Here is a 12,490-nt window from a genome sequence, read left to right on the forward strand (position 1 = left end):
CTAAGAATCCCCTCCGTTGCACAAATTGATATCACCCAACTATTTCCTCACACCAGAACGCTTGTTTAGTGCAGACGCCTCACAGGATTATTAAATAGTGACTGAAAACACCAGTCCCATCTTTAACAGTGAATATGTGACTCGGGGAAGCTGCCTTCTAGTCAGAGATTCAAAGAAAAGCCAAAATTGTAACCTGCCAATAAATGGAAAAGGTTAAAATGGGCAAAAGAACACAGACACTGGACAGAGGATGATTGGACAAAAGTGTTATGGACAGACAAATCTAAGTTTGAGGTGTTTGGATCACAGAGAAGAACATCTGCATGGTGCAGAACAAATGAGAAGATGCTGGAGGAGTGCTTGATGCCATCTGTTAAGCATGGTGGAGGGAGTGTGATGGTCTAGGGACGCTTTGGTGCTGGTAAAGTGTTAAATGTGAACAAGGGAATCTTGAACAAGGAGTTCATCATTGTAAATGCAGATTAAAATGAAGGTCTATCCCCTTTTAGAGCCATGACTAAAGCTGCTTCAGAGCTGAATTGGTATTTAGTGGTGTTGATGGAATTGTTCATATTAAAACAGTCAGTTCTATTTGTTAGTAGTTATTGTAGTGCATCAAAGTGGACTTTCTATTGAAGTAATTATTTCCACTCATAAAAGTGAAGTATATATTGTTCACCTCAGTGTCTCCAGTGTACAGTGTGGATCCTGTAGTACATCAGTGAGCAGCTTCACTCCTGATGCTCCAGGGTCGTTCCCTCTGAGATCCAGCTCTATCAGGTGTGATGATTTCAGAGCTTCAGCCAGAGCAGCGTATCCTTCCTCTGTTATTCTGCAGTCTGAAAGTCTAAGAGGACAAATATCTGTTATTATTTCATCTTCAAAGCTTTGAATATATCATTTTCTATCTGTTAAGATTTAGTTTAAGATGAATTTCTGAATTCCCCTACCAAGAAAAATGAATGTCTTTATATGAAGCCTTTAAAGTGATCCTCTATTTTTATTTGACTGAGAAAGACTGTAAAACAACCAAAGTGCTAATGATGTACTCCACTATGCCAAACATTTGTTTTTTAACTTAGTGTCACTTCACACCTACTTTATTTGTTCAATTTCTTCATTTGAGGTAAGGTAGCTCCCTCTTTATCTTGAATCAAGAGAGGCTATAGGGGCATTAAAAAAGCTACTCCAAAACACGGTACAAGCAAATACACTAACATTCTATTAACACTCTCTCTCTCTCTCTCTCTCTCTCTCTCTCTCTCTCATATGATAATTATTTAGTCTGCTCTGATACTGCTCTGTGTGCTCGTGTCGTTCTCTCTGTTAAACACCAATTATGGTGAGTAAGATAAGAAACTACAATATTCTGGTACGTTGATCTCAGTGTACAGTCAGAGTTCAATACTGTCAGTGTATTAGATGTTTGTGTAGTAATTAGACGTTACCTCACAGTCTCCAGTTTACAGTCTTTATTCTTCAGTACTGCAGAGAGCAGCTTCACTCCTGAATCCCGAATCCTGTTCTTACTCAGATTCAGCTCCCTCAGGGTGGAGGATTCTGATCTGAGAGCTGTGAGCAGAGCTGAACATCCTTTCTCTGTCAGATTACACTCACTGAGCCTGAAAGCACAATTAATCACACTTAACTGTGGGTTTTTCTTTAGCAGTTCTGTAGCAGAGGGAGGTCTTTTCTCCTCAAACTACTCATCACTACTGAAAAAGACATGGACACTAGATGAATGATTGATAACCTAAAGACAAACCATTCAGCACAGATTTATATATCATTCAATTCCTTACTGAAGTTTTTCAGGTCTGCAGTGTGGATCCTTCAGTAAAGCAGAGAGTTGCTCTACTCCTGAGTCTCCTTCTATTTTCCCACTCAGATCCAGATCCGTCTGCAGTATCGGGTTTATACCCAGAACTTCCCTCAGATGATCATAAGCTTTCTGTGCATCAGGACTTTTCAGCAACCTGTAGAGAGAGAAAGAACAGAGAAATGCTAACACTAATTATATTTACACCAATGCAGTGGTACTTTTCAGTAATTATTTGGTCCATGGTGGAAAACTAAACAGTAAAACTTTACTAATTACTCAGAATTAAGGCTGTATTTTACATGTACTGGGGGAAAGCGCTCACCTCAGTGTGAGTTTACATTCTGTATCATTCATCAAACTCCTAATCTCTGTCATTCCTGAGTCTCCAGGGTCGTTCCCTCTGAGGTCCAGGTTTATCAGGTGTGATGAGCGGTTTGCCTTCAGAGCTTTAGCCAGAGCAGTGTATCCTTTCTCTGTTATATTACAGTCTGAAAGTCTGGAGAAGGAGAATAAAGTTCATCATTCTCGGGTGGGTTTTGGGAAATGTTCATAATGCTTTGTTAACTTGTTCATGAGAATGTTCTTTCATTTATTTTCCAGAAATGCTTCATAACTAATGAAGTATATAAACTTGTTTGTAAATGACATACACCTAACAAGATTTATTCACGTAGAATTTATCTGGAGCTTGCACGCAGTTCTACCTCAAAAATACAACGGTCAGTAATTTCAGTACAAATAAATACTCACCGATTCTGAATTAAGTACATGCCCTTCAGTTGTCTTAATTTACTTACAAACAATCTGTGATCCTAAAGACATTTTCAGGTGGCAGGTGATAAATTGTTCTCTTTTCATTGACTCCACCCGGGATTGTTATATTGGATCTATTACTATATATTATTAATTTAATAATATCAGCTCACCTCAGTGTCTCCAGTGTACAGTGTGGATCCTGTAGTACATCAGTGAGCAGCTTCACTCCTGATGCTCCAGGGTTGTTCCCTCTGAGATCCAGCTCTTTCAGGTGTGATGATTTCAGAGCTTCAGCCAGAGCAGCGTATCCTTCCTCTGTTATACTGCAGTCTGAAAGTCTAAGAGGATAAAAGTACAAATAATTGTCTTGATTTTTTATGTACAAAAGCTCTCTCATTCTGGGCAAAAAATAAATGTGAGTAAATAAAAACAAATGATAATTTTGCTCATTTTTGATGATTAAAATAATTTTCTACACTAGAAAACTGTTCTGATAATTTTCTGATTTAGATTTTTTCCAGTGTCTGGAGAAAACATGATGAAAACATTATGATAAAACCATAACAGCACATCATTATAATTCATTTTGTGTCTGAAATCTGAGACTTTTGTTCACTGCCAATCCCAAATACACCCATGTAGTGTGACTCCCAAATATACCCATGTAGTGTGACTCCCAAATACACCCATGTAGTGTGACTCCCAAATACACCCATGTAGTGTGACTCCCAAATACACCCATGTAGTGTGACTCCCAAATACACCCATGTAGTGTGACTCCCAAATACACCCATGTAGTGTGACTCCCAAATACACCCATGTAGTGTGACTCCCAAATACACCCATGTAGTGTGACTCCCAAATACACCCATGTAGTGTGACTCCCAAATACACCCATGTAGTGTGACTCCCAAATACACCCATGTAGTGTGACTCCCAAATACACCCACGTAGTGTGACTCCCAAATACACCCATGTAGTGTGACTCCCAAATACACCCATGTAGTGTGACTCCGGCGCTCCAGTGTCTGTGTACGAACAGATGAAGAGGATTTCTGTGAAGTCACAGATCTGTCTCAGGACATGTAAATAAATTTATGGGTAATTATTTAGTTTAGTTTAGTTTATCAGTTATACATTATTTTTTTAGTAATAGATAATTACTTAAACAATAAGTATCAGTTACATGTCTTCACTTTCAGGAAGAAGGAAACAAGGGAATCCCTGACAAACACTGTGTATGTGCGGGACTTGCAGAGTGCCCCTGTGTGCACAGGAACAGAATAAAAATACACACCTGCACACACTAAACTAACACAAACTCCTCTACACTCGCATCACAAAAAAATGAACATAACTAAAACAAACAAACAACAACAATAAAAGATGTACATAATTTAGATAACTGTAGGAGTGTTACATGTAATTACGTGTCTGTCATTACACAACAGTTTTCCACACTGAGACCTCTTTATTCAGTTCACTTCTCTGTCCATCACTGCTATTCATTTCTGCTTTTAGTAAAGATTTCTAGCTAATGTGTGTGTTGTAGAAGGCTGTTAGTGATCTGCTATGCCAGCCATCAGCCTGCTATTGTAACTGCTCATGTAGCACCTGCTGTAAAAACAGTAAGAACGTGGTATATTTAAACGAGGCTCTTGTGAAACAATCTCACAGCTAATAGATAAGATAGTTCACGCATGACCCTGCTGCTGCATTAAAGTGGATCTATCACAGCGTCTGGATAACGGATGAAGTGTGTATTAGACGTTACCTCACAGTCTCCAGTTTACAGTCTTTATTCTTCAGTTCTGCAGAGAGCAGCTTCACTCCTGAATCCTGAATCCTGTTCTTACTCAGATTCAGCTCCCTCAGGGTGGAGGATTCTGATCTGAGAGCTGTGAGCAGAGCTGAACATCCTTTCTCTGTCAGATTACACTCACTGAGCCTGAAAGCACAATTAATCACACTTAACTGTGGGTTTTTCTTTAGCAGTTCTGTAGCAGAGGGAGGTCTTTTCTCCTCAAACTACTCATCACTACTGAAAAAGACATGGAAACTAGATGAATGATTGATAACCTAAAGACAAACCATTCAGCACAGATTAATATATCATTCAATTCCTTACTGAAGTTTTTCAGGTCTGCAGTGTGGATCCTTCAGTAGATCCTTCAGTAAAGCAGAGAGATGCTCTACTCCTGAGTCTCCTTCTATTTTCCCACTCAGATCCAGATCCGTCTGCAGTATCGGGTTTATACCCAGAACTTCACTCAGATGATCATAAGCTTTCTGTGCATCAGGACTTTTCAGCAACCTGTAGAGAGACAAAGAACAGAGAAATGCTAACACTAATTATATTTACACCAATGCAGTGGTACTTTTCAGTAATTGTTTGATCCATGGTGGAAAACTAAACAGTAAAACTTTAGTAATTACTCAGAATTAAGGCTGTATTTTACATGTACTGGGGGAAAGCGCTCACCTCAGTGTCAGTTTACATTCTGTATCATTCATCAAACTCCTAATCTCCGTCATTCCTGAGTCTCCAGGGTCGTTCCCTCTGAGGTCCAGGTTTATCAGGTGTGATGAGCGGTTTGACTTCAGAGCTTTAGCCAGAGCAGTGTATCCTTTCTCTGTTATATTACAGTCTGAAAGTCTGGAGAAGGAGAATAAAGTTCATCATTCTCGGGTGGGTTTTGGGAAATGTTCATAATGCTTTGTTAACTTGTTCATGAGAATGTTCTTTCATTTAAATTCTTTAATTTCCAGAAACCCTTCATAACTAATGAAGTACATAAACTTGTTTGTAAATGACATACACCTAACAAGATTTATTCACGTAGAATTTATCTGGTGCTTGCATGCAGTTCTACCTCAAAAATACAACAGTCAGTAATTTCAGTACAAATAAATACTCACCGATTCTGAATTAAGTACATGCCCTTCAGTTGTCTTAATTTACTTACAAACAATCTGTGATCCTAAAGACATTTTCAGGTGGCAGGTGATAAATTGTTCTCTTTTCATTGACTCCACCCGGGATTGTTATATTGGATATATTACTATATATTATTAATTTAATAATATCAGCTCACCTCAGTGTCTCCAGTGTACAGTGTGGATCCTGTAGTACATCAGTGAGCAGCTTCACTCCTGATGCTCCAGGGTCGTTCCCTCTGAGATCCAGCTCTATCAGGTGTGATGATTTCAGAGCTTCAGCCAGAGCAGCATATCCTTCCTCTGTTATACTGCAGTCTGAAAGTCTAAGAGGATAAAAGTACAAATAATTGTCTTGATTTTTTTTGTACAAAAGCTCTCTCATTCTGGGCAAAAAATAAATGTGAGTAAATAAAAACAAATGATAATTTTGCTAATTTTTGATGGTTAAAATAATTTTCTACACTAGAAAACTGTTCTGATAATTTTCTGATTTAGATTTTTTCCAATGTCTGGAGAAAACATGATGAAAACATTATGATAAAACCATAACAGCACATCATTATAATTCATTTTGTGTCTGAAATCTGAGACTTTTGTTCACTGCCAATCCCAAATACACCCATGTAGTGTGACTCCCAAATACACCCATGCAGTGTGACTCCCAAATACACCCATGTAGTGTGACTCACAAATACACCCATGTAGTGTGACTCCCAAATACACCCATGTAGTGTGACTCCCAAATACACCCATGTAGTGTGACTCCCAAATACACCCATGTAGTGTGACTCCCAAATACACCCATGTAGTGTGACTCCCAAATACACCCATATAGTGTGACTCCCAAATACACCCATGTAGTGTGACTCCCAAATACACCCATGTAGTGTGACTCCCAAATACACCCATGTAGTGTGACTCCCAAATACACCCATATAGTGTGACTCCCAAATACACCCATGTAGTGTGACTCCCAAATACACCCATGTAGTGTGACTCCCAAATACACCCATGTAGTGTGAGTCCCAAATACACCCATGTAGTGTGACTCCCAAATACACCCATGTAGTGTGACTCCCAAATACACCCATGTAGTGTGACTCCCAAATACACCCATGTAGTGTGACTCCCAAATACACCCATGTAGTGTGACTCCCAAATACACCCATGTAGTGTGACTCCCAAATACACCCATGTAGTGTGACTCCCAAATACACCCATGTAGTGTGACTCCCAAATACACCCATGTAGTGTGACTCCCAAATACACCCATGTAGTGTGACTCCGGCGCTCCAGTGTCTGTGTACGAACAGATAAAGAGGATTTCTGTGAAGTCACAGATCTGTCTCAGGACATGTAAATAAATTTATGGGTAATTATTTAGTTTAGTTTAGTTTATCAGTTATACATTATTTTTTTAGTAATAGATAATTACTTAAACAATAAGTATCAGTTACATGTCTTCACTTTCAGGAAGAAGGAAACAAGGGAATCCCTGACAAACACTGTGTATGTGCGGGACTTGCAGAGTGCCCCTGTGTGCACAGGAACAGAATAAAAATACACACCTGCACACACTAAACTAACACAAACTCCTCTACACTCGCATCACAAAAATGAACATAACTAAAACAAACAAACAACAACAATAAAAGATGTACATAATTTAGATAACTGTAGGAGTGTTACATGTAATTACGTGTCTGTCATTACACGACAGTTTTCCACACTGAGACCTCTTTATTCAGTTCACTTCTCTGTCCATCACTGCTATTCATTTCTGCTTTTAGTAAAGATTTCTCGCTAATGTGTGTGTTGTAGAAGGCTGTTAGTGATCTGCTATGCCAGCCATCAGCCTGCTATTGTAACTGCTCATGTAGCACCTGCTGTAAAAACAGTAAGAACGTGGTATATTTAAACGAGGCTCTTGTGAAACAATCTCACAGCTAATAGATAAGATAGTTCACGCATGACCCTGCTGCTGCATTAAAGTGGATCTATCACAGCGTCTGGATAACGGATGAAGTGTGTATTGGACGTTACCTCACAGTCTCCAGTTTACAGTCTTTATTCTTCAGTTCTGCAGAGAGCAGCTTCACTCCTGAATCCTGAATCCTGTTCTTACTCAGATTCAGCTCCCTCAGGGTGGAGGATTCTGATCTGAGAGCTGTGAGCAGAGCTGAACATCCTTTCTCTGTCAGATTACACTCACTGAGCCTGAAAGCACAATTAATCACACTTAACTGTGGGTTTTTCTTTAGCAGTTCTGTAGCAGAGGGAGGTCTTTTCTCCTTAAACTACTCATCACTACTGAAAAAGACATGGACACTAGATGAATGATTGATAACCTAAAGACAAACCATTCAGCACAGATTTATATATCATTCAATTCCTTACTGAAGTTTTTCAGGTCTGCAGTGTGGATCCTTCAGTAGATCCTTCAGTAAAGCAGAGAGATGCTCTACTCCTGAGTCTCCTTCTATTTTCCCACTCAGATCCAGATCCGTCTGCAGTATCGGGTTTATACCCAGAACTTCACTCAGATGATCATAAGCTTTCTGTGCATCAGGACTTTTCAGCAACCTGTAGAGAGAGAAAGAACAGAGAAATGCTAACACTAATTATATTTACACCAATGCAGTGGTACTTTTCAGTAATTGTTTGGTCCATGGTGGAAAACTAAACAGTAAAACTTTAGTAATTACTCAGAATTAAGGCTGTATTTTACATGTACTGGGGGAAAGCGCTCACCTCAGTGTCAGTTTACATTCTGTATCATTCATCAAACTCCTAATCTCCGTCATTCCTGAGTCTCCAGGGTCGTTCCCTCTGAGGTCCAGGTTTATCAGGTGTGATGAGCGGTTTGACTTCAGAGCTTTAGCCAGAGCAGTGTATCCTTTCTCTGTTATATTACAGTCTGAAAGTCTGGAGAAGGAGAATAAAGTTCATCATTCTCGGGTGGGTTTTGGGAAATGTTCATAATGCTTTGTTAACTTGTTCATGAGAATGTTCTTTCATTTAAATTCTTTAATTTCCAGAAACCCTTCATAACTAATGAAGTATATAAACTTGTTTGTAAATGACATACACCTAACAAGTTTTATTCACGTAGAATTTATCTGGTGCTTGCATGCAGTTCTACCTCAAAAATACAACAGTCAGTAATTTCAGTACAAATAAATACTCACCGATTCTGAATTAAGTACATGCCCTTCAGTTGTCTTAATTTACTTACAAACAATCTGTGATCCTAAAGACATTTTCAGGTGGCAGGTGATAAATTGTTCTCTTTTCATTGACTCCACCCGGGATTGTTATATTGGATATATTACTATATATTATTAATTTAATAATATCAGCTCACCTCAGTGTCTCCAGTGTACAGTGTGGATCCTGTAGTACATCAGTGAGCAGCTTCACTCCTGATGCTCCAGGGTCGTTCCCTCTGAGATCCAGCTCTATCAGGTGTGATGATTTCAGAGCTTCAGCCAGAGCAGCATATCCTTCCTCTGTTATACTGCAGTCTGAAAGTCTAAGAGGATAAAAGTACAAATAATTGTCTTGATTTTTTATGTACAAAAGCTCTCTCATTCTGGGCAAAAAATAAATGTGAGTAAATAAAAACAAATGATAATTTTGCTAATTTTTGATGGTTAAAATAATTTTCTACACTAGAAAACTGTTCTGATAATTTTCTGATTTAGATTTTTTCCAATGTCTGGAGAAAACATGATGAAAACATTATGATAAAACCATAACAGCACATCATTATAATTCATTTTGTGTCTGAAATCTGAGACTTTTGTTCACTGCCAATCCCAAATACACCCATGTAGTGTGACTCCCAAATACACCCATGTAGTGTGACTCCCAAATACACCCATGTAGTGTGACTCCCAAATACACCCATGTAGTGTGACTCCCAAATACACCCATGTAGTGTGACTCCCAAATACACCCATGTAGTGTGACTCCCAAATACACCCATGTAGTGTGACTCCCAAATACACCCATGTAGTGTGACTCCCAAATACACCCATGTAGTGTGACTCCAGCGCTCCAGTGTCTGTGTACGAACAGATGAAGAGGATTTCTGTGAAGACACAGATCTGTCTCAGGACATGTAAATAAATTTATGGGTAATTATTTAGTTTAGTTTAGTTTATCAGTTATACATTATTTTTTTAGTAATAGATAATTACTTAAACAATAAGTATCAGTTACATGTCTTCACTTTCAGGGAGAAGGAAACAAGGGAATCCCTGACAAACACTGTGTATGTGCGGGACTTGCAGAGTGCCCCTGTGTGCACAGGAACAGAATAAAAATATACACCTGCACACACTAAACTAACACAAACTCCTCTACACTCGCATCACAAAAAAATGAACATAACTAAAACAAACAAACAACAACAATAAAAGATGTACATAATTTAGATAACTGTAGGAGTGTTACATGTAATTACGTGTCTGTCATTACACGACAGTTTTCCACACTGAGACCTCTTTATTCAGTTCACTTCTCTGTCCATCACTGCTATTCATTTCTGCTTTTAGTAAAGATTTCTAGCTAATGTGTGTGTTGTAGAAGGCTGTTAGTGATCTGCTATGCCAGCCATCAGCCTGCTATTGTAACTGTTCATGTAGCTCCTGCTGTAAAAACGGTAAGAACGTGATATATTTAAACGAGGCTCTTGTGAAACAATCTCACAGCTAATAGATAAGATAGTTCACGCATGACCCTGCTGCTGCATTAAAGTGGATCTATCACAGCGTCTGGATAACGGATGAAGTGTGTATTAGACGTTACCTCACAGTCTCCAGTTTACAGTCTTTATTCTTCAGTACTGCAGAGAGCAGCTTCACTCCTGAATCCTGAATCCTGTTCTTACTCAGATTCAGCTCCCTCAGGGTGGAGGATTCTGATCTGAGAGCTGTGAGCAGAGCTGAACATCCTTTCTCTGTCAGATTACACTCACTGAGCCTGAAAGCACAATTAATCACACTTAACTGTGGGTTTTTCTTTAGCAGTTCTGTAGCAGAGGGAGGTCTTTTCTCCTCAAACTACTCATCACTACTGAAAAAGACATGGACACTAGATGAATGATTGATAACCTAAAGACAAACCATTCAGCACAGATTTATATATCATTCAATTCCTTACTTAAGTTTTTCAGGTCTGCAGTGTGGATCCTTCAGTAGATCCTTCAGTAAAGCAGAGAGTTGCTCTACTCCTGAGTCTCCTTCTATTTTCCCACTCAGATCCAGATCCGTCTGCAGTATCGGGTTTATACCCAGAACTTCACTCAGATGATCATAAGCTTTCTGTGCATCAGGACTTTTCAGCAACCTGTAGAGAGAGAAAGAACAGAGAAATGCTAACACTAATTATATTTACACCAGTGCAGTGGTACTTTTATTTAGTAAATGTCCAGTACACAATGGTGGAAATAGTCTAACACTACTCCTAAACATTAGTACACTTACTTCAGCACTTTTCTTGCTTAAAATATCTTACTTCGGTTTATAATTGTTATTAATATTGGAATAAAATGAAGTAATTAAAAAATATTAAAAGTCCATGTAAGCGTGTACGTGTGTAGTGCACTTGGGGCAGAGGAGGATTAGTAGAAAAGAATTGGACTGTATGTAATGTACACGTGGCAAAGTGTTTGTTCTTCAGAGATATGTACTGATCAGCTATACAGTGGTGTAAACAGAGAAACTGAAGCAGTCTGACCAGTGTTACTAATCAACAGAAATTACTCAGAATTTAAGGCTGGATTTTACAAATTCTGGGGGAAAAAAAACTCACCTCAGTGTCTTCATTTTACATTTTGGATGATTTATTAAATTCCTGAGCTGCTTCATTCCTGAGTCTCCAGGGTCGTTCCCTCTGAGGTCCAGCTCTATCAGGTGTGATGAGGGGTTTGATTTCAGAGCTTCAGCCAGAGCAGCGTATCCTTCCTGTTTAATATTACAGTCTGAAAGTCTGGAGGAAGAGGAGAAATGTTTAGTTTAAAAACAGTAACATGGGCTCCTGTGTGGTGCAACAGGAAAAGTGCTCGCCCTAACATCACAAGACTGAGAGATTGAACCTCTGTAATGCCAAAGCCATCTGTGGATGGGAGCCAATGGAACAAAACTAGCCATGCTCTCAGGATGGGAGGGGCATACTGTCTCTCCCCTGTCAATCACAGTGACACTAGCCAATCGTGGGCATTTGTGAGGTCGTGTATGCGGAAGAGGGCAGATAGCACTTTCCTCTGAATGTGTTATGCTGCCTTATGACGCAGCATGAGCAGCAGTTTGAAGAGATTTGGTTGGCTTCACGTATCTGGGAGGTGGCACCTGTTAGCCTGAAACTAGCTAAGCTGTCATGTGATAGGGGAGAGTTGTGTCTATCTGGTGGGTAAGAACTGGAAGGTGACCAAACTGGGAAGAACATTACACAAACAAAAACCACAAACCTTACTACTCTGATGATGCCTAATCCGTTCCTGAATATTATAAATATGTTTAAAGTGATGTCATTCCACCTCCTTTGCTACTACTGCCAAAGAGAAGAAGATTAGGTGCAGAAATCAGACCACACACCTGAGTCTCTCAGGTCTGCAGTGTGGATCCTTCAGTAGAGCAGAGAGCTGCTTCACTCCTGAGTCTCCAGATATTTTCCCACTCAGATCCAGTTCTCTCTGCAGTAAAGGGTTTGGACCCAGAACTTCAGTTAAAGAAGCACAGGCTTCCTCTGCCTCACTTTTCAACAGACTGCAGAGAAAAAACACAATACAGTTACACCTACAGGTGTAGGTCGGGGGTCAGGCTCAAACTGTGCCCGGGCCACATCAGTATTTTTGTGAGACCCTGAAGGACCGTAACTGAAGTCTTTATATATTCTTTTACTTATTTAACATGTTCTGTCAATTACCACAAATAAACTAGACTCTAAGTGTTCTAAGGAAAAGAAGGG

General features: G+C 39.4%; 1 protein-coding gene across 4 annotated transcripts in view; it reads right to left on the reverse strand.

Annotated features, from left to right (window-relative positions):
* LOC128607106 (NACHT, LRR and PYD domains-containing protein 3-like) overlaps positions 1–12,490 on the reverse strand; it is a 30,372-nt gene that overhangs the window by 8,576 nt on the left and 9,306 nt on the right. For 3 of the 4 annotated variants that reach the window (XM_053623764.1, XM_053623765.1, XM_053623763.1), the window contains one exon: positions 680–847. In XM_053623764.1, coding sequence (XP_053479739.1) covers positions 680–847 — 168 coding nt within the window. Of the gene's footprint in view, positions 1–679; positions 848–1,448; positions 1,623–2,748; positions 2,917–4,352; positions 4,527–7,561; positions 7,736–10,330; positions 10,505–12,490 lie in introns of all 4 variants that reach the window. The other variant, XM_053623766.1, reaches the window with a different exon arrangement.

The sequence above is a fragment of the Ictalurus furcatus genome, chromosome 4 (assembly GCF_023375685.1).
Source record: "Ictalurus furcatus strain D&B chromosome 4, Billie_1.0, whole genome shotgun sequence".
Lineage (NCBI taxonomy): Eukaryota > Metazoa > Chordata > Actinopteri > Siluriformes > Ictaluridae > Ictalurus > Ictalurus furcatus.